Source organism: Camelus dromedarius, chromosome 7 (assembly GCF_036321535.1).
Source record: "Camelus dromedarius isolate mCamDro1 chromosome 7, mCamDro1.pat, whole genome shotgun sequence".
In the NCBI taxonomy this organism is placed as follows: Eukaryota; Metazoa; Chordata; class Mammalia; order Artiodactyla; family Camelidae; genus Camelus; species Camelus dromedarius.
This window is the reverse complement of record NC_087442.1, coordinates 15,784,927-15,808,278: the sequence shown is the minus strand read 5'-3', so window position 1 is coordinate 15,808,278 and position 23,352 is coordinate 15,784,927. Positions and strand designations below refer to the sequence as shown.

The 23,352-nt window shown below is 34.6% G+C and overlaps 1 protein-coding gene across 2 annotated transcripts in view; it reads left to right on the top strand.

Moving 5' to 3' along the window:
• Positions 1–23,352, top strand: part of NUP205 (nucleoporin 205) — a 65,909-nt gene that overhangs the window by 34,202 nt on the left and 8,355 nt on the right. For both annotated transcript variants that reach the window (XM_031455440.2, XM_064487333.1), the window contains 16 exons: positions 184–348; positions 681–805; positions 3,333–3,447; positions 4,948–5,097; positions 5,681–5,752; positions 6,090–6,247; positions 6,739–6,819; positions 7,662–7,853; positions 8,360–8,627; positions 8,722–8,820; positions 12,369–12,517; positions 13,421–13,612; positions 14,505–14,626; positions 16,018–16,156; positions 17,732–17,858; positions 22,238–22,314. In XM_031455440.2, coding sequence (XP_031311300.2) covers positions 184–348; positions 681–805; positions 3,333–3,447; positions 4,948–5,097; positions 5,681–5,752; positions 6,090–6,247; positions 6,739–6,819; positions 7,662–7,853; positions 8,360–8,627; positions 8,722–8,820; positions 12,369–12,517; positions 13,421–13,612; positions 14,505–14,626; positions 16,018–16,156; positions 17,732–17,858; positions 22,238–22,314 — 2,231 coding nt within the window. The remainder of the gene's footprint in view (positions 1–183; positions 349–680; positions 806–3,332; positions 3,448–4,947; positions 5,098–5,680; positions 5,753–6,089; positions 6,248–6,738; positions 6,820–7,661; positions 7,854–8,359; positions 8,628–8,721; positions 8,821–12,368; positions 12,518–13,420; positions 13,613–14,504; positions 14,627–16,017; positions 16,157–17,731; positions 17,859–22,237; positions 22,315–23,352) is intronic.

Genomic DNA, 23,352 nt, shown 5'->3' with positions numbered 1-23,352 from the left:
TTGCTAGCATAAATGTATATATGGCTTTTAGGAAACCTTAAATCTGAACTCAATGTAATGGCTAATCAAGTAACTAAAACTGAAATAAACATGGAGCTTTGGAATACAAGTTTTATATTTTGCAATCTGACTTAGGTTAACCTTTTATTGTTTTGTAATTTTGTTTGTGATTTCCACATTAAGGATCAGAACTTGAGAAGAAATTAGCTGGAATCCGTCATGAAACGAGAATCCACATCTTGAATCTTCTCATCACCTCTCTGGAACGCAATCCACCCAATCTTGCTCTCTACCTTTTGGGCTTTGAATTGAAGAAACCTGTCAGTACCACAAACCTACAAGACCCAGGTATGGCCGTAAGACACACAGGCATTTATTTCTTTTGATACTTATGTATCTAAATGGTCATTTATTGAATTCTGGACTCATGGGATAATTCACTGAAAGAAAGAAAGAATGTATGAAAGGTAATGTAATGGGTCAATCTTTAGGGCTTAGATCAAGTCTGCACAAACTAAGGCTTAGAAAATCAATATTTAACAAGTTTTCTGTGTCAGTAGTTGAAAAGTTGTTTGCAGTAGAGTATATGTGTATGGAATTTAGCTTTTGTAAAGGTTTTTCAGGTTTTTAATGCAGACATTTTAAAAGAAAAACTGAATTTCCTTTTTGGTTTCATGCAGGAGTGCTAGGTTGCCCTCGGACATGCCTTCACGCCATCTTAAACATCTTGGAGAAGGGAACTGAAGGGAGAACAGGCCCGGTGGCCGTGAGGGAATCTCCTCAACTTGCTGAACTGTGTTACCAGGTACACAGAAGGCTGCACTTTGTAGCACTTAACGATAGAAGAAGCTTAACTAGGTGCTTCAATCCATCACAGATAGGAAAGTATAACAGTTAGGACTGAGCTGAAATGAGTTCATTTAGTAGTTTGACCAGTCTTTCATTAATGTATAAAATCCATAAAGCACAAACCCAAGATCCTGTAGATCCATAAGATCCTATATGTTAATCACTTGAAAAATAAGGGAAATTGGATGGCCTTAGACCAGACAACGTAGGAACTTCCCAAGGATGCTATGTTTCAAATTGTTTCTTTTTGGTGTAGAAAGTAGTAGATTTGGGTCAGAAGACCTCTGGTTCCTATCTTTACCCTTTAAGTAGCTAAGTCACTTTGGGCATCCTGTGAAACTTCTCTTGAGTTTTTAAAGCTGTGAAATGGACTGTTGTGAGACTTAAATGAGAATGTAAGAATGTAAGGGAAAGTGCTTTTTAAGAACCATGTAAATTATGCAGCCCTGTAGCTATATATAAGGTGGTAGAAAGTCAAATTAATGTAAGATTAGACTATAATGAGAACTGCTGTTTTACTTGTGTTTTATTGTTTTATTTTTTGTTTTCTTTATTTTATAAGTATTTAAAGAACTAGGCTTTGTAAGATACAACTAATTTCTCCATTTAAGTTGTACTCTGATTCACATTTTCATGACAAGAAATACGTCATTAACTTTTAGTAACATGGAGCTTTTTCTTTGTTATTCTCCTATTTTTCTTTTTGTAATTCTTTGCTCTTTTCTTCTGTCCCTGGCTATCCAAACAGCCCTCATGCTAAGTACTATAGGGAGGTCTTCCTGTGAATCCCTTAGTAAGGGAACAAACTTGATGTATATTTTAGCACAGTGTTTACAGAATTTGAGATACTTAGGTAGAAGCAATTGATGTGGTTAATCATCTGAGCTAATGGAGTTAGGCAGGTTAAGTAATTGAATGAAGCCAGATTTAAGAAACATAGATGGGGAGGGAGAGAGGGTCGGAGAACCTGGCAGACTGGAGAGCACATGCCCTGCTACTCGGCCCCTGCTCATTTGTACCAGTTTGGAATGCGAGCCCTGGTTTGCCAGATCCTCTGCTTTTCAAAACACTGTACTGGCCAAACAAAACATGTCTAAACCAGCAGTCTGCCAGTTTATTACATATGCTCTGTGACTCTGCTACTCGAAGTGTAGACCAGCATCATCAGCATCCCCTCCTGGGAGCTTGTTAGTGTAGAATCTCAGGCCCTACTCCAGACCTGCTGATTCAGAACCTGCATTTTAATAAGAAGTGCTGTTCCATATTTAATGAGAGACACTTCCATTACCTCTAGGTTTATACTCTACTATGCTTCAGGAAAAAAAAACAAACCTCTAAGAAGAGCTTGTTAGTTTAAAAATAAATCTCAGTATATGAGAGGGAAATAATTTGGGCTTTATTGGTACTTTCATCATCTAGCCTTGGAAGGCCTTCTGGGTGAAGAGTTGACACTGAGCTTTTTGCCTTTGCTCTCTTCTCTTTAAGGATGGAGAGTTTTTCCTACCTGCTTTTGGGAACTAGGAAGGATACTGGGTACACCCTTGTAAAGAGGCTTTTCATGCTTTTGGAACTCACTTTTTGTGTCCTTCTCATTCTAACAGTATTACCTCCCATATTTTTGAGCATCTGTCCTTGTGTCTTTTTAACCTGCCATCAGTAGGAATAACTAGTTTTTGTTTTGAGAAGTTCAATATTTATAGCGTATCAAAAACAGTATCAAAGCTGTTTAAAAGAAAAGCTTATATCTGCAACAGAACTATTTACGTTTTTACCTTGTGTTCTCTTATCTTTTTGTTGTGCATACATATTGTATATTTAGTTACGTTCAGTAGACATACCAGTTTGTGTCCTTCCCCTAACTCCACCTCTGTAAATGTTCTATGCTGCTACAATGTAAATTACACTTAGATTGTTTCCAGTTTTTTACTGTGCTTTACTCAACATTAGTTATCTTTTGTTGTTTTATATTTTTCTTAAGACTATATTTCTGGACACAGATTTAATTTACAGCCAGTTGTCATTACTAGTTTTCTAAAGTCACAGCGAACACTTAATTGGTGAATACTGAACCACTGCTCTTTGGAAATATATAAGGTTAGATTCCTGCAAGGTATACTCTAGTCACAACACTTTCATCAACTGATGAATGTATAACCTTGGTTTTCAGAAGTTACTTCCAAGTAATTTGCTACTAATAATAGTTAAAATACTAAAACTTGATAATTAACTATATATGATTTCAAGATTAGTCCTATAATAATGTCATCAGCATTCTCCAGTTGTATTCCAATATATTTTGAGTTAGTGTGCCAAGAACTGCTTATAATGCTGAGCTTCTGTTTTATATATACATGTGTTTATCCATTTTGAGTTGTTAATGGGTCTTAGTTTCCACTTAGTAGACTTAAGCTCACTTTTAATCTTAAAATGTGTAATGCAGAAAACTGATTTGGGGATTTTCTTATTTTATTGTAATTCTTTAGGTGATATATCAGTTGTGTGCGTGCTCTGATACATCTGGTCCTACTATGAGATACTTGAGAACCAGCCAGGATTTCTTATTTTCTCAGTTGCAACATTTACCGTTTTCTAACAAAGGTAGGATATTATTTTCCCTTATTCCTATAACAAATTTATAAAATTTGTGTTGAGTGATTTTAATTTCCCAGCATTTGAAGGTAGCAGTTTTAGAATTCGTGGAATTTCATTCTCATTTTGTTACTTTGCTTCTGTGTTACATTAGGTTGCTTTTGTAATTTGTGTTTGAGAAACCTGATATTTTAACTGCCAGCATAAACTTATTTTAAAGTAGCCTGTTAATGATGGAATTTGAACCTTATACTAACATAAAATTTTTTAATTGTTTTGAAGGAATAAGAAAATATTTATATAAGATTTCAGAAATTTAGATTTTTTGAGTGAAAATTGTTTTGTAAAAATCTCTGTTTTACTTCTGTTTCTTGTCTATATATTGAAACCAATTCAAGTCTTGAAATGAAAAGTAGAAAACTATTTATGGTAACTTTAGTTGATTGACCTGATCAACACCATTATCCCAGGCTTACCTATGTTTTATAGGATTCTATTTTATATAATATTCTTTTTGATCAATTTTTAATAATATTCTGAGTTATATTATATCCACATAGTAGTGGTTTTATTGAACTTCTTAAAAGTTAATTTTGTATCATCTTTATGTTTTAGGAAATCTAAGCTCACAAATTTCATAATAAATTTCCATTACTGGTGATTATCAGCTTCTATTTACTTTTTAAAGTATGGTGTGAGAGACTGTTGGGAATTATCTAATGGCAAAAATTTTTCACTTCATTTTTATTATAAGTATTTTAGTTTTAGTCTGAAGATTTTGTTTATAAGGTTTTTAAGAAACCTTTTTTTATACCTAATTAGAAAAAAAAAGTTAATATCTTGCCTATTATGGTGTCTACTTAAAAAAATGTACCTAACTTTGCTCATAGTAATAATTATTATTATTAGTAGTAGCAGTGTTTGGTGAACTTTATATAATTTAGGACTTCAAAGCCAGGCATTTAAAAATAATATTGGATTCAGAAACTTCTGTTGTAAGTGATTCCCGATCCGAATTATATGTTAGACCAAATGTCCTTGGTAATCATAAGACATCATAAAATTATGGAATTTAAATTTATTTCAGTTTTTAAAAATGTATTTTTTTAATAAAAATCAAATTGTATCATAGTTAAAAAGTTAAATATTTGAGAATTACTTAGGTTTTCTGTTTAAATACTAAATTCTGTGTTAATGAATTATGTCATAGACTCAGAATTCTGTAGATTTGTGTGAAATTATTCTGGCAACAGAAACTTGATTCTCTTTTGTTCTTCAGTTGCTTTTGCTCACTTTTCATAGACAGGTACTAACTTATTTTTTCTCCCTTGGCATCTGTTTTTTTTTTTTTCTTTTTAACTTTACAGAGTGATAAATTATTATGTTGCCAAGTTTCATAAATTATTAACTTTATGATATATGTGAAAATGTCTGATGAGTTACGGATTTTAAGTCTGTTCTGATCTTGTGTTATTGTTCTGAGAAATTAAGCATGTCTTTAAATTTCAGAATATGAAATATCTATGCTGAACCAAATGTCATGGCTGATGAAGACTGCCTCAATAGAACTAAGGGTAACTTCTCTGAATCGTCAGCGGTCACATACCCAGAGGCTCCTACACCTCTTACTGGATGACATGCCGGTGAAACCATACTCAGGTGAACATGTGAATGTTGGCATTTGTTTTGTTGTGTTGCCGCCTGGTCTCTGAATGCAAGCACAAATCTGAGTCTTGTGTTTAGTATGTGATTGGAGGCCAAACAACTTCTTTCTGCCTTTAGAATTTTTTTTTTCTTTAAACACAAAATTTAAAAATCACCCATAATTGCCATTGTATTATTGTTTGAAGCATCCACATTTTGCTATATTCATATACACAAATATTCATTAGAGTTTGTCACACTTAGCCCGCATGACCCAAGATATTCTAACATGTATTTTACATGCAAATTAAGCATGAGCTTTTCTGATCATCTCAGTGGCATGATTGGGTCCTGCCTCTTTTGGAGCTTTGATTATCCTCATTACAGTTGTGAACTGGATCCCATAGAGACAGAAATAATTAGATGAATGTTGCTGATAAGTCCTCATCATCTTTGCATTTTAATTATCCATTTGTAAGGGGCTTTTTGACCTAGAAACAATGACATAGAAATAAAATACCTTATGTTTGTTATTTCCAAATAAATTTTTTGAGTGTGTTGTTCTTTTTCTGATCTGTTATTACTGATGCTCCAACAGATGGGGAAGGAGGAATAGAAGATGAAAATAGATCTGTCTCTGGGTTCCTGCACTTTGACACTGCTACAAAAGGTAAAGCCCTTTGATTTGGTAATACATTTGTCGATAAGTATATATCAAATTGCCTAAAATTTCAGGAGAGAAATAATGCCTTTATCTGCAAAATCTGAACTGGTATAGAAAAGCTATGTAAAGGGTTATTTATCATCAAAAAAATTTTTTATAACTAGAATGATAGGATGGGAAAAATAATTTTGCAAATGGATATATTAGAAATAAAATCAAATTTAGATTTCAGCACAGTCTTCAGTTTCCAGAATGATAGTACTGTCTTTGTGAGCTGAGTACAATGGTTTGCTCTTCTCCTCAGTGTCCCAAGTAAAATTGAACTACTTTTTATTATTTCTAGTGCGTCGAAAAATTCTAAGTATTCTCGACTCCATTGACTTCAGTCAGGAGATCCCTGAGCCTTTGCAGTTGGATTTCTTTGATCGAGCCCAGATTGAACAAGTTATTGCTAACTGTGAACACAAGAATTTACGGGGACAGACAGTCTGCAATGTCAAGGTGAGCATTGTTTTAGACTGTGTACAGTATTAAGTAGTTCAGGCATTGAGTTGTTAGGAAAAAATAACTTTTTTAATCTAACAGAAATAGTGGTTTATTGGTGTTCACTTTTCAAACAGCCAGGAAATAAAAGTGAATAGGCCACACTACAGGGTTCCCTGTTACCTTCCTCTTAGTAGTCATGCCGCCCAGCTATGACTGTGGAGTGGTTTTAACTGTTTAACTCCCTACCAGGTAAGTGGTAATGGCCTCACTAGTAGGAAGAAGATACCCAGGCTGCACTGAGTTTCCTGCCACAGAGGCTCTTTGGTACCACTGTTTGGAATGGGATATACCCACTGTTTTTGACAGAAATTGGACAGTGCCACTATTAGTTCACATGTAAAGGCATCTGAAACTTTTCCCTTTAGGGCAGTTTATAGTAATTGCTAGGTAATTATTCTACTGGTGTCTGAAATGGTCTTATTTTTTCTCTTTTCTCAATTATATAGCTTCTCCATAGAGTTCTGGTAGCAGAAGTAAACGCCCTTCAGGGTATGGCAGCCATAGGACAGAGACCTCTACTGATGGAGGTGAGCCCTGTTGAGTATATGTCAGTTTAACCTTTTAACTGCTTAAACTACTTAAATTGCCAGTAACAACTGGTTGATTGAAAAACAATAAATTGATTTCTAGTTCATCAATCAGTAAACTACTTAAAAAATTAAACTTTAATCTTTCAGTTTTGATTTAGAGCCGTTATAAGCTGAACTCGGGTTAATGTCTGGATGCCAGAGTAAATAACATCTTTTCTGCTAAGCTAGTTGAGGATTTACAACCTGCCTATATTGTGTAATAGACTTCACTTGCTCCCTCTCAGTGAGGGAGGAAAGAGTCGTTTCTCATCACACATGGGGAAATATGGGTAAGAGGTCAGATGGGAAGGACCACATACATGGAAATGGAAACACAGCCAGCTAGCCCAAAGCAGGAGACAGAGAAATAAATGACACATCAAGGAAACATGCCATTGAACTTGAGTTTTAGGCAACTCTCATGCTCCACAGTAAGTATAAGTAGACAGTTGCAAGAAGGAAGATGGGTTAAAAAACTCATTTCCACCCATATCACCTCTGCCTTCTGCCTTCTGCCTTATACACTCACCCACCCGCCCACACAAATACACACACACACACACACACACACACACACACACACACACACACACACACACAGCCTTATGTATTATTTTTCATAGCTCTGGCCACCAGTATAACATGAAAAGTTATCTGCTGGCTGGCATGCATGCATAAGGTTTCCACAGTATACTATAAATGTTTTCAGATCAACTGGCAGTGTTAAAAATATAAACCTGTTGGTAAAAGACATTATTTGCCTGTGTGTTAACCTTGTGATTCAATTTCTGTGGCTTCAGGAAATCAGCACTATACTTCAGTATGTGGTAGGAAGAAACAAGCTGCTGCAGTGTCTTCATGCAAAACGGCACGCACTGGAGTCATGGAGGCAGCTGGTAGAAATTATACTGACAGCTTGTCCCCAGGACCTCATTCAGACAGAGGATCGACAACTGATTATTCGTGATATTTTACAAGATGTGCATGATAAGGTGACATGCTTTTTAAATTACTCTATACTGCTGAACAAATATTTACATCATTTAAATAGTTTGCCACTCTCCTCTTTTTCCATTTTAGATTTGGAGTAAATAGAGTTGTGCAATGCCAGTGTTAAGACTTTCCTTGAGAAATGTATTAACTCTGTACAGTAATGGCTCTCAACTAGAGTGTGTATCAGAATTTTCTAGGAAGCTTTTTAAAAATAAACATAACAGATCCTACCCTAGACATACTAAATGGAACACTCTAGTGGTAAGCCCATTGTGTCAATTTCCTTTGAAAACCTTAGGAAATATAATAGGGATTTCTTCTGGTTAAGAACACATCACTCAGCATCCTATTTAAATTTCTTTTTATATATTAGCTTTCATTTTCTTTGCACAATACAATTCCATTCTTACATTCTTATGGCAGATGAAAAGCTAAATGTATAAAACATGTTAATGACTGTAGCTGAAAGCAGGATCCTCACTCTGATTTGTCTTTCTGCTTTAAGATACTGGATGATGAAGCAGCACAGGAGTTAATGCCTGTGGTGGCAGGTGCTGTGTTCACCCTGACTGCTCACCTCAGCCAAGCCGTTCGCACAGAACAGAAGCAACCATTGGTCTTGGGACCCGGAGAGGCCCATTATGCGCTTATGCTTGATAGTCCTTTCGCCTCACCTCCTCCAGCAGAAAATCCAGTGGTGGGCTTTGCTTCTATTGGCGATTCTTCACTTCACATCATACTGAAGAAACTGTTAGACTTCATTTTGAAGACAGGTTTTTTAATCTAAATTTTCTATAAATTACAACTTTTGTATTTGTTTTAACCTTAATTTGAAAAAAGGTTTTTTACTTTACTGTATTTTCCTAGGTGGTGGATTCCAGCGAGTGAGGACACACCTATATGGCTCTCTGCTTTATTACTTACAGATTGCCCAGAGACCAGATGAACCAGACACCTTAGAAGCAGGTATAATTAGAGAGATTTCTAATCTTTTCTGTTCTTAGAGATTGGGGGTTACTTTAAATTTTTTAAGAATCACTTTTTCATCTTTGGATAAGCCAAGCAATAATAAATGACTCTTTGTGGATAGAATCATTAAATTGCTTATTCTAACGTCAAGGAAGAATGTTTAGTTTTCTGAGATTGTGATGATAGTACATGAGAGAGATAAAAACAAACCCTCAAATACTACTTTAGCTTGTATATTTTTATAACTCCCTCTCACCTCTGGTCCCATTGAACAACACAAATAGTACATATCTAGTTGAATCTTTAAAAATGTCTGTTATTCCACAGTTTGGAAGTAACATTTATTTAACCATTTGCTTTATTCATAAGCATTTAAATTGTTTCTAATTTTTTACATAATATCTTCTTAGAAAGTAATAATAGCCAAGTGATATATTTATAGTAATGTCCTACCAGCTTAAATAATGCACAAAAATACCTTTAAGGTCATTACAAATAATAGTTCAGAGACGCTTTTTAAACAAATAGCTTTTTTAAGAGATAGTAATGGAGATTTCACTCCCCACTGCTTTCTGCCAACACACCTCCCCCATTTTCCTCTTGACTGAAAGAAAAATTTTAACTTTGTATTTAGTTGAATTGGCAAAAATCACCACTTAACCACTAGGTGGAGTTCTACAACATGCTGTATAAGAAGTCATTATCAAGATGTGAATATAGTGAGATCATAAAAGAAAATTCTCCTTTGTTTTTAATTAAGTGATCTACTTTTATCCCTTAATCATTTTTTCTTAGTCATAATTATTGCTTATTTTGATTTATTTTAAATAGCAAAGTACTTTATTCCCTAGATACTATTTTTTTAAGTTTAAAGTTAGAAATATTAAATTTAATAAACATTTATTGAGCATATACTTTTGTGCCAGACACTGTACCTACTTCACATTTGTTTAAAGACAAAACTGAATTTTTAATATTTGTGTACTTTTTTTCCATACCACTTTTACCTTATTTTTAACATTACCATATATAGTGGGTACTGGGCAGCCATGTTCCCTGTTTTGTTTAAAAGGAATCTGACAAATAGAGGCTAAGTGACTTGCTTGTTTGTGACATGTCTGAGAATTAGAATTCAGTTCTCTCAATTTGTAGCAGAATGTTGTTTCTCTCAACCTTAGCATGTCACATCTTCATCTTTTTATTTTATCTTTTTGTAATTGATAATTTTTCCTTATTGTAATTTGGTAGGTAATACCAGCAATGTGTTTATAACTTGTATCACAGTTGATTAATTTCTAATATATAAAGGGCATCTACAAAACAAAAATCTCTGTAAGTAGATCCTATTACCTTGAGCTGGCAATGCAGTAGGTCTAGGGAGGAACCAAAGATTATATATTTTTTGATAAAATTATTTGGAGGATCTTATATTTCTCCCTAATTAAGAACAGTGTAGTTGAAATCTGACATTGCTTTTGCATATCTAATTCCTGGGGGTTAGCTGACAACCATTGACATCATGAGTCTCTCTCTTTGTCTGTATTCTTTTCGCTTTCTATTTTCTCTTGTTTCTGCCAGAGATCACCAGGAGGAAAATGTAGGTTATTTGACCAGAGCCTACATGTTTAATAGGAACCACAATTATTATATTCTAGATTTCCTTATTGATCTGTTTCTTAAGCTCTAGTACTATAAAAATATTTCACACTTAAAAACAGATTGATAGTGACACAAATATACATTTTTCAGCATATTCTTAATCAGATTAATTAAAAAAATTTATTGAAGTACAGTCAGTTATAATGTGTCAGTTTCTGGTGCAAGATTAATGTTTTTAGTAAAAGTTTATATAGCCAACCTATAGCATTATGTATGTACCTTGGTGTAGAGGATATAGTGTATCCTGCTTAGTTTTATTTCCGTGAGATTAGCCTTGTTTGAATGTTTTGTTGTAATTTTAATAAAATGGACTCTATTGCTGTTTAAAACAGATTCATTTTTAACTTTCCATTTTTGTAGAACCTTATCATTCAACTTTATAGTTGATTTATGGAAGATGTCAGTTTGAATTCTTACTCCTAAAATTGTTTAAATTGTTGCAATTTTAAACATTATTATAGGTTTTTCTCACATGTTCTTTTTTCTTTTAAACTGGCTTTTCTTTTTTTTAAGTTTGACCAGTTAATGATATTCAATAGTATCTTTTATTTGTAAGTAAGAATTAGGGATTATGGTAAGAGTAAGCAATTTTCTGCTCTGCTCATAATTCTTTTGCACTATTGTAACTTTTGATCAGGAATATTGTTGTTCTTTGTTTATGAAACGGAGTATCCATTCATCTTAAAAAAAACAATTAGAAAAGACACTCCATTGCCATTATTAAATTTTTAAGAATCCTGTCATGAGATTTTCAGTTTTTTTGGTCCAGGTGTTAGTATGATGTAGAATTACAGTATAACTGTATCTGTGATTTTAGTCAAAGTAGTGGAACTAAAAGGATTTCATAAAACATCTTGCCTATTGTTGACTCTGTTCTTTTGAATCCAACTCCACTAATGACTTAAAACACTAGTGTGTAGTAGATGCAGGCCTTTTGCTTGAGGTAAATTTAGATGTCCATTTCTCACCACTCCTTTTACTTTTTTACAACCTGAGTCAGGTCCTAGAACCTTAGAACGTCTAAAAATTAATACTCAGTTATTTAAAAAATATCATTTAGCTTTCATTTTTTATTTCAAAATAAATATTGATTGTGGGAAATTTAGAATATAGTAATGAACAAAAGGAAAAGAAAAGTCACACATTCTACCCTTCTAAGATAATTACCACATTTTGTTTATAGCCAGCCATCTTTTTTTACTGATGTATGTCTTCCTTTTTCTTTCTACTTAGTATTTTATCAGCTTTTACCCTGTCATTATATAACATTTTTAATACCTCTGTAGATTTTGCCAGTTATGGATATACCATAATTTATTTAGCTTACCCATTGTTAGCCAAATCCTCAAAGATAAAAACAGACTGATTAGCAGGATAAATACAGAAATTGGTTCTCTTGGAGTCTCATAATTCATTTTGATTTTTTTTTTCTTATTGAAGTGTAGTTGATGTACAATACTATATAATTTATAGGTGTACAATATAGTGATTTACAATTTTTAAAGGTTATACTCCATTTATAGTTATTATAAAATATGGGTTGTATTCCCTGTGTTGCGCAATATATCCTTGTAGCTTATTTTACACGTAATAGTTTCTACCTCTTAATCCTCTATCTCTGTATTGCCCTTCTCCCCATTTTGATTTCGTTAATAGTTTAGCCTTTTCCTAATGCCATTTAGTGACATCTTAGTTATCTTAGTGTACATTCATGGAATGGTGCATTGTGTTCTTTAAGTTTACCTGCTCAGACTCATTGGTTTATGGGTCTTTGTGTACAGACAGTAATGGAAGGATTTTTTTTTGTTGTGTGTAAGGTGTAATTACTCAGTTACCAAGCTGCTTTTTGTTGAAGTGTTTTACATGTCTTCTTTATAACCCTTTAGCCAAGAAAACCATGTGGGAAAGGCTGACAGCCCCCGAAGATGTATTTAGTAAATTACAGCGAGAAAACATAGCCATCATTGAGAGCTACGGTGCCGCCCTTATGGAAGTGGTCTGTCGAGATGCTTGTGATGGTCATGAAATTGGAAGGGTACGGTAACTCCTGCTTAGTATTGTAATTGGATAAATATTTTGACTTACTAAGGTATAAATTGAATCAACTTTTCAAGTGTATATTACATATTGAGAATTATTTTCTGTAATGTATTTTAGTGAATTTGCTTATTTGCTTTAATTTGGGATTTTTTTGTTTGCTGATGTGTTTTGTTTAATTCTGTTCAGAATCTTAATTCGTTCAGAATGTACCCTCAGAGTAATCTTTTTGCTAATTTTGTTTCCTTTCACTAATAGAAACAGCAGAGATGCTGCTTGATAAATATCTGAGTAAGAATGCTGGATAAGTAGCCTTTATACTAGTGTATCTTTCTCTGCTTTGTGGAGGTGTATGTGTATTTATATATCTTTTAAGTATTGTGTCATACTGCAGTGAGGAGGTAATTTCCTGCTGAGAGAAAATTACGTAGCATTTGAGTCTTGTAGTATGCTCTCAACTATGTTTTTAAAAATGTTTTTATGCATAGAAAAAAGGCTGGGAGGCTATAGATCAAAATTGTCTGTGTTTATCAGATAATATGTTTTCTGTATACTTTTCTTTTTTTCTACAATGAGCGTGTAAAACTTCACCATTGGAGGGAAAAGCTATTTTTAAAAATCCTCTTTTTTCCAACAAGTAATGTTTAGATTCTGCTAAAATATATTTAATGCCATTTCTTTAATGTGTTGAATTTTGTTTCGGAAGTATAACTATCCTGAACTTCTTCCTTTTATTAATAAATTGAGATTCTGGGTATATAGCTTTCAACTTTTAAAAAAGGAAAGGAAGAATGTTGTATTGCTGGCAGCCATTCTCCTTGTAAGAAAAGTTCCAGGAGTTAGTGTTGTTGATTTGGGTAGTCATCTCTGTGTTTTGGACTTTGATTTGTTTTCCCTGCAGATGCTGGCATTGGCTCTACTTGATCGGATTGTCTCCGTAGACAAGCAGCAGCAGTGGCTTCTGTATCTTTCTAACAGCGGCTATTTGAAGGTGCTTGTGGACAGCTTGGTAGAAGATGACCGCACTTTGCAAAGCTTACTCTCTCCACAACCTCCCCTTTTAAAAGCACTTTATACTTACGAATCCAAAATGGTAAGGCTTTATATTCATTTGAAGTTAGATCAACAGGTCATTTCCTCTTGAGGTTAAAGATGTATTAAAGAAAATTAACATGGCCTATGTTTTGAATATTTCTATCTTGTAAGCTGTAATCATTTCTGAGGAGTTTTGAATTTGGGGACAAGTGCTAGAAATGTTTCTTCTGAGCATGCCAGATTGGGTTGATATGATTCTGAGAGGGTTGGTTGGATGCTGAGACAGCTGCTTACTCACATTGCTGATGGTTGCGAAGCAAGATGATGCTCACTGCTCTATGAGAAGAGTGAGCAAAGATGTGCTTCCTGACAAAAATCAGACTGCATTAGTTGCCTACTGAAATTCCAATGGAGATGTGCTGGTTCTACTTTAAACACAGGATTTTCAGTACTGTATATAGAACATATCATTTCCTTTCCTCCAGATCTGTTTTAATTTCTGTTTCCTCCTGGTTAAAAATGCCACAGGTGCCACAATAAGAGAAGCAATAAAGTCTTACCTCTTTTTTCCCTCCTTCTTTCATTTATTCAACAAGTATTTATTAAATACCTGTTATATACCAGGCATGGCACTAGGCAGTAGAGACAAAACTGTGAGCAAAACAGTCTTTTCTACCCTCCATAAGCCCACGTGATGATAACAGAAACTACGGTTTAGTTGAATGCTTAATCCATGCGAGGCACATGTGGCATTTCAGATATGCTGTGCCATTTACTCCTCATAAAAATCCCATGGTAAAGGTGGTATAGGGTGCCCCGTCATAGCTAGCCCAGAACTTCTCTTTAGCGATGATTATAGATCAGAAATGTGCCGTGAGAAAGTCTCATTTTTATATGAGATCCTTGCATATGATCTCTGTACTAATGATTGCTGTTTTATAACTTCTTAGGCATTTCTCACAAGAGTGGCTAAGATACAGCAGGGTGCTTTAGAGCTGCTGAGATCTGGGGTGATTGTGAGGCTGGCACAGTGCCAAGTCTATGACATGCGCCCAGAAATGGACCCACAGGGGTAAGTGTCCATATTGATTGGCTTTTTAAAAAGTTCCCAGTAAAGGATTATTAAGGAAAACATTCCAAACATAATTTTGCCATTTATAATTGTGTTTGAGCAGTACTCTTTCGTCTTGATGATTTTCTTTGGTCGAATACCCCAGCCATTTTACCAGTAAATGGATGTTGCTAGTGAGGGTAAACGTGGGTAGGGACCTAACGCTTTCCATTTTAGAGCAGTAACATAAGAGGAAAATGGGAGAGCATTTTTGTTGGTTGATGTTTTTCTTCATGACTTTATTGTTCTGTTCAGTAGAAATACATGTTTTCAGTTATAGTGGCCTTTTAAAGTACTGTGAAATTATAATTTGTTGTGGATTTTCTATTCCTAATGACTTGAATAGTATTTTATATTTTTCTCATTTTAACATTTTACCAACTGCTTGCTAATTTGAAAGCTTCAAGTGAAATTATTTTAAGTTTCAAACTTTTTAGCAGATTTCTCAGTTGAGTTTGATGATGGATTTTTTTTTTTTCTTTTTTGTCTACATGGCTGCAGTACTGTTAGGCCAATAGCACACCCTCCTAGCATTAAATAACATTTAGGTCAGTCTTAGTAGTTTTCTTCGAACGATCCATTGCCAAATTGAATGTTTGAGTTTTTCAGGCTTAACTATAGAACTATTTTACTTCTAGAGAAAAAAGTTTTTTAAAATATCACTTCCTAAAGTTTTAAACATGAGAGTGATTATTCTCACCTTATTTGAAGAGGTTGAGTTAATTATATTTCTCAGTTCATGGCATATTTTTATCACCTGTCTTTGGAAAGCCTTTCTATTATTTCTTTTTATTTCCATTTTCTGTTTTCATTCTCTTCTCTTCAACAGGCGATCTTTTTTTTTGTCTAAAAATTTAAATGTAAACAGTTACAATAAATAATAGTTTATGAATACAATATTCTGAGGTGTAATCTTAAATGTTAAATAATTTTACAACCTCATTTTAACTTTTTAAAATCTAGTTCTATTTCACAGAGTGGACGATGTAGATTCCTTTTTGGCTTTGGGTATAGGAGAGGGAAATTTGGGGAAAGTAATTTTTGTTTCTGTCTGTTTCTCACTCATAGTCTCTGTGGCCCAAGGGAACATTTAGAGTAGAATAAATATGTGCATTTGGGAATTTTAAGCATTGTCTTTTCAAATTATGCAAATAGGCTTTACTAAGAGTTTTCAAAGTTCAAATAACTCTGTTTGCACTAACTGTACATATAGGATACAGAGTACTCATTAGTAGCTTCACATCTTACTCAGCCCCCTGTGATTGTTTGCCATGGAGATGGTCAGGGACTGTTGGCGTGTACCTTAACTCTTGGACTGTTGCTCTCTCCTTGTTCATTGGGAATGAATCCAGCATGTTTGGTATGAGAGACCCCCCAGTGTTCATCCCTACTCCGGTGGACCGGTACCGCCAGATTCTCCTTCCAGCTCTTCGCTTGTGTCAGGTCATCCTCACGTCTAGTATGGCCCAGCACTTGCAGGCAGCAGGGCAGGTAAGAGGAATCCTTAGCGTAGAAATTATCGAGTGCAAATATCGTTATTTTACAAATGCAGAAGCCCTAGGCTTAGAATGCTTAAGTGAATTTACCTTAATCAGTCTGTTTGTAGCAGAGCTGGATATTGAAAATAGCCCCTTGACCTTTGCTCTGAACTTCATGGCCTGTTTCTATAGTCTTTTTTGAATGAAACACTACAGCTAATTAATAGAATAGTGAGATGCAAGCAAGCGATATATATTTGTTCTTCTACAAAAGGAAGCAGCTATGTGATAGAAATAAACTGGCTTCTAAATTATAATTTAATTAGTTTTTATTAGAGAAAGCCATACCCTTTATTAGACCTTGCAGAAAGTACAAAAGATAGATGATAACACCACATTTAGTTGTGATATTTAAAGAATGAGTAATTTAAATGTGAATGTCTAATTAATAAAATGTTTTTCCTTTAACCACCAGAAGTTAGTTTTATTTTCATTGATTTTCAGTGAAATCTTTAAAAATATATTTTTTCTTTAGTAATGCAATATACAGTTTAGCCTCTCAGTGGGTAACTGGGCTTGTTGTTATGAATCTGCAGGTAATTTATTGTATTGCTCTGACCTGTGGTACCCCCAGGACCTGTGTCCTAATAATTTATGGTATTTTATCTGCTTTCCCTACCATCCATCTTCAGACTTACCTCACTAAGGTGGACTGCTGTGGTTTGTAGTGTGGCACCTGATTTTACACTGCATTGGTCTAGCGGACATTCTGCTCCCTTTGTACATGGACTTTGAGTCAGTTCTTTAACACTCGGAGACTTTCTTTGTCTTCTACTTTATTGAGATTAAGATTTTTTAGTAGAAGCAAGACATTATGATATAAGACCAGTCTTGTCCTGAGCATAGTGGAATCATCTTAGTAGCTTCTTTAAAAAATACAGATTACTGAATTTCATGTCTAGCAGTGATGGGCTGAGCCAGGAATCTGCATTCATGTATAGAAGGGCACAGTTCTGAGTGATTCAAATGTTCAGACTGTTGTGGCAGAGTCCCTGCCTTCAAGGCATTTATAATCTAGTTAAGATGTTTGGATGTGAAAATGAGTCCTCTATGATGGTATGTTATAAAGTGCTAAGCTGGAAGGGCAAGAGTATGGAGGTCAAGGTTTATATCTTCTTTATTTTCACCTTATCAAAAGGAGAATTAGACGAAAGCTTTTATGTGATTATCCCCATATCACACTAGCCAGACTTCCATAGAGCCAACTTGAATTCAGTAAGTCATTTTTGTATGCACTCATTTTAAATTCATCTTCTAGTTTCAAAAAAGTCAAAAATAAAATAGGGGTCAATTAATAGTTTTCATACAATAGTTCCAAGTTATACTCTTCTACAGTAGCTTCTAAATATATTAATTTCTTAGCTTTCTTGTGAAATTTAGTTAAATGTTTGCTTCTTGAAGAAATAAACTATGCAAGTGCAAAAGATAGCTGCGTGTCTAATCTTCATTACATTAAATTGCTTGTCTCCATGTTATTAAACAGATGAATATAACATATATCCATTTCTCCTCCTTTTCCTCTCCTTAGGTATTACAGTTTCTCATTTCACATTCCGACACCATACAAGCAATCCTGCGCTGTCAGGATGTTAGTGCTGGGTCTTTGCAGGAATTGGCTCTGCTGACAGGAATTATAAGTAAAGCAGCACTTCCTGGTGAGTTGATTATGTTGAATGGATTTTTATCAGTGCTTTACAGACTGACCTACACTTGCTAGGAGGAGGTTATTATTACTTTGCAGCTGTGTATGACTTAACTGGAAATTAAAATTAAGAGTTAATTGCCTTTTAAAAAGTAATACATTTATAAAAATGATATAGGGTCAGTATAAAAAACTCCAAAAGTTCAAAAAATAATTAACACTCAAAATCCCACTATGTAGAAATTACCAAACGTTAACATTTGGTAAGTAGCTTTTGATACATTGTTCTATTTGTATGTTCATGTGGAGGAGATGGTGTGATGGAGAGAAACAGGGACATACAGAGATAACTTATGAGAATGGGATACCTTTTACATGCAGTTTTCGAAAACTGCTATTATTTTACATGAACTTAACAGATAAACTAATTGAAGAGACTGAAGACACTGATGAATTCCAGAGAAATGTTTCTTTACTACAAGTGTACAAGAGTATTAGTTCTTAAAGATCTCTATGATTAAGAAGAAGAAAAGATTATGAAAAATTAATAAGATATTTTGGTCATTAAAAAAATTTTTTTTACTACATGTAGATTTTAGACAGAATTAACTAGCTCCTGATACGAAAGATGAAGTAATGACTTATTTTACAGTTTTTTTTTCTACCTACAGATATTATATATTATCTTTACTTTTTCAAGTAAATACCATTTACATTCAGTCCTGCAACATAATACCTCAGCTATTTAGTTTTGTTTGTTTATTTACATGGATTCACAGAAAAACACCAATTCTTTTTTTTCCTCCCATAACGTCACCATTCCTGAGTTTGTTCTTTTGGTTTATCGCTTGGTATTTTTAATTTGTATTGAGTACCCTTTCCCCAAGCAAAAGTAGATAATATTCCTTGAATTCTCTAATGTTTATGAATGTCTTAAGTTTGCCTTTGTTCTTGAGTGACAGTATGGCCAAGTATGAGTTTCTTTTCCTCAGAACTGGTAATATTAATGGTAACTCGTATTTATTAAGCATTTACGTGCCAGGTACTGTTTTAAACACATCATGTTAGTTGACTTAATCCTCACAACAGTCTTATGAGGTAGAACCATTATTGTCCGCATTTCACAGATGAGGAAACTGAGGCACAGAGAGGTTAACTATTTCAGAGTCACACAGATAATACTGTAGGGTTTTCCAGGCAGTGTGGCCTCAGCCTGTGCACCTAACTGCGAGGCCATATTGCCCCCGTTTTTATGCTGCTTTGAAGAAGTCTGAGACCAACCCCTGGTTCTGCTCCACCACCCCCAGGATTTTTTCCTCTCCGGGCATGCCTTCGTGCCTGAGCCCTTCATGCTGGGAAGAGGAGAGAGTTTGGCAGGGCAGAGAGCAGTGCGTATTAAGGCACTTGGAGCCTGTGCTCCTTCTGAGGGGATCCCAGCATCAGCTCCACCCAGCCTTGGTGTGTCTCAGTCCTGTGTGCGTATTATGCTCATTTCCCTGATTCATTCCAGTGTCCTTAGATGACACCAAGACAGGCCACCCTTCTTGCCTCTGCTAAGATCCTGTAGTGCTATGTAGTAGTTCTCCTCCTAATGGTTTTTACCTTGATTTCTCATAATTACTAATTCTGCTAATTACTTAATTTACTTAATCACTCCAGTATGCCTCTTTGCAAATTGCAGGGTCTCCACGAGAATTTGCTGGAGTTTGTTGGCTTATCCTCTTTCCTCTGTACGGCTTCTGAGGGGTGGGATGAGAGTCATGAGTTGAATCGTGCTGCTTACTCCCCTGGGATTTTCTCTGTCTCTCTTTTTTTCTTAACCATCACCATTCTTTAGTATTTATGGCATAAGTTGGCCTCTTTCTTTTTTTTGGTGAATTTCATTTATTTGTAGGTTGATGACAGGAGGGACATTCTATGATACTACTCCATTCTGCTATCTTAGTCCAGAAGCCCTGAGCAGGTATAGAGTGAATTTACCTTTTATCAAATCCTCTGGCAGGGTGATTTTATTGATGAATTCTCCTTTCATTAATTTTTGTAAACACTTGAACATTCTGTATTTTGCTAATCGCAGCATTTGACCCTGTCACTGTATTAAGGTTATATTCAGAAAAGCACAGTTTATTTTAATATGCTCATGATAAATTCTAACAAAATAAAACAAGAGTAAAAGCACCCTGACCAGCAATATCTGCTCCCTAAAAGGAACCAGTTATCCATTTATACTTCATTTTTCTAGCAATTTCTCTGCATATGTATATAAATTGTTTTCCTCCTTATACAAATGAAATCATACCATACACACTGCTCTGTAATTTTTTTCTCCCATTATGTCTTGGAGATCTTTTCTCATCAGCATCTGTAGTTCCTACTTCATTCTTTTAATTTTTTGTTTTTATTTTTTAAATTATTTTTTAATTGAAGTGTAGTTGATATAAAATGTTAGTTTCATGTGTACAGCAAAACAATCCAGTTATACGTACACATACATATATATATATTTTCAGATTCTTTTCCATTACCGCTCATTACAAGAAATTGAATATAGTTCCCTGTGCTATGCAATAGGTCCTTGTTGATACTTCATTCTTTTTAATTGGCTGAATAGTTTCCCAGTTGTGATGTAGTTAACCAGACCCCTATGACATGTTGACTATTTCCAGTCTTTTTAAAAATTTCAAATAGTGTGGCCTTTAATAACTTGTGTGTATATGTATGCATTTTTGTATATTTGAGCTGGTGCGTTTGATAAATTCCTGGCAGTGTTTGTTCACAGGTATATATACTTTAAAATATATATATATTTTAAGATAATACAAATACCCTCCTAATTTTAAAAAACAATTTAAAAAACAATTCAAACCCCTATCAACCCTACTCTCCCAGTTCAGCCCTTGATTGCATATGGTTTTGTATTATCATATAATTTCACAATATATTTTTGTCTTAAATACTAGCACAGTACTGGATATGTTGTACCTCCTCAAATACATATCAGCAGGCTAATTTTTTGTCTGTGACCTACAGATATTCTGTACAGTGTTTTGGAGTTGAGGATGATATATATGGTACACAACACTCAGGTGGCATTCAACTGAAAGTACTTACAGTATCTGAGAATTGGTGGTCTTTTAAAATAGAGGCACCAGTTTTGTGCAGGAGGAGTGAAAGAAGTGGGGAACAGCAACACAGGTTGCAGAGATCAGAAGGTTTAAGGACAAACAGGAAAAAGCCAAAGTTCCATGTTGGTGTTAAGTGCAAACTCCAGCTTTCAAGGGGTTAAGATGGAAAAAGGAAAAAGAAGGTGTAAGAATTACAAGCAGCAAATGTGGAAAAAAAATATTTCCAGAATTTGATATTAATCAAGTTTTTGCTTTTGTTTTGTTTTGGAGTACAAGGAGGACCTGAACACATTTTCAGATGGTGAGGAAAAATCCTCTGTGGCAGGGTAAATTTTAGAACGTAATTGAAGGAAGTGATTCTGGGAGCAGACTCCCAGAGGAGGTGGAGGTGGGAAGGGATAGGATCCAGTGGAACAGTGAGGCGCCGGTGAGGTGTAACAAGCCGGCGTGTGCCAGGTCATATGAGTATTTTCCATTTGTGTTGAGGTGATGGGCTGAGAAATCTAGAAAGAGGAGGGCTTGTCATTATAAGGAGCAAAGGATAAGGTTCTGGGTTATGGGCTATGAAGTGTATAATTGGAAGTAAGAAATGGTTTAAAGGACCTGTGAAAACACATGGAAAGTTAGGGAGGCTAGGATAGGTTCAGGTGGGTTCTTCTCAGCATGACGGCAGACAGGGAACAAAGAAATAAACCAGTGGGGAGAATGACCTATGGGTTTGTTTGGAGGGCTCAATAGAAATGAAGAGAGCTCATGGTACTATAAAAGCTTGATCAGCTTGATTTAGGAATTTTGTAATGAGTCCAAGCTGAGAAATTGAATGGAAACTTCTGTGTCTGTGCAAGCTATACTTTGCCCAATGGAAAAGGGAAAAAAATCAAATAATACAATACCTATAAGAGTTAAAAGAAAAAAGGAATGTATTTCAGTCTTACTGTTTTATATTCTAAACTGTTTCATGAGAAAGTAATTTATTGCTGAGTTTAGAACACTTTTAATTTTTATGGTTATAAATAAAAAGATTTTTCTCAAAAACTTTTAAAAGTGCCTTTTAAATATCACTAGATTTAGATTTCATAGCAATGAACATGTGATGGTACACTTACAATCTTTGTAAAGTCGTATGTCTCAAAACTCCTTCATGGCAGAGTCTGTCTATTCACGCATTAAAGAATATAAAGTATTAAAACTGTTTTTTCTAGTTTTTTAAAATGTTTTTATTTTGTCTATTATAATACAACATTTTAAAGCATTCTAAATTTTATAGGTATATTAAGTGAACTTGATGTTGATGTAAATGAAGGCTCTCTAATGGAGTTACAGGGACATATTGGAAGATTCCAGGTAACTGATTCTTTCTTCTTTAAAGAGCAGCTATAAGACTTGTAACAAAATACAGCCGTCCTCTCACCCATCCTCCCCTTGCTGCCCCCGGACCTGGGTAAACCCTTTCAGTGGTTTTAATTGCTTCTTTGGTATCTCTGAATAACATGCTTGTGTTGGTACTACTTGATTTTCCAGTTTTAGTAATCATCTATTGACCTTCCATCAAGGAGGATGAGAATTAGATCTCTTTACTCCTGTTCTTTCCCCCACACGATATGTACATTTTTCATAACACACCCTCCCCGACTCAACCTAATCATATGATTTGATTAGATTAATATTTAGTGTCACATTATTCCTGCTATGTAATTTATGAATAAACCATGGGCCATATGTTACTTTCCTGTGCAACTTTATGTTTTCCCTAGAGTAAAAAATTGTTTCTTTATTTGCTTGGTTTTATATACTTATTTCTAATTCACTCCCAAACTCTCCTCGAGTTGTATAATCTCCTTCCAGTATATTCAAACATATTAGATAGCTTATCAATTAGGTATTTTATCACAGTCTTTCTGGGAGCCTCCTGGCCTGCTTTGACATGAACATCTTCACTTTTTTTGACAGCAGAGGAATTATATGTATGAGGTAGAATTTATATTGAATTGTTTTTGATACAGTAATTTTCTTAACTAATCCTCTTTTTATGAGCTATTACTCAAGTTTCCAAAATAAAAACTGCCAAAAGCATTTTTGTGTACCAGTTTTTAAACTATAGATTAAATAACGTAAGCGTTATCACTGGATCCAAGGGTATATAAGTAGTACTTTTTGAGTCATTGTCAGATAGCACTCCAGAAAGGCTTGCACTCTCTCCAGCCAAGCCAGAGTACTCTGATTTTTTCTCAGTCTTCTAACTTTTTTCATTGGTGGGGAGAAAAAAATATTTTTGATGGCTCTTTCATAACGTGGCCTCTGGAAATGCATTAGTGCATTTGATTTATCTGTAAGAGTAGCCAACAACCATTTTCAAGTTTTAAAAATAGATAACAGCTATTT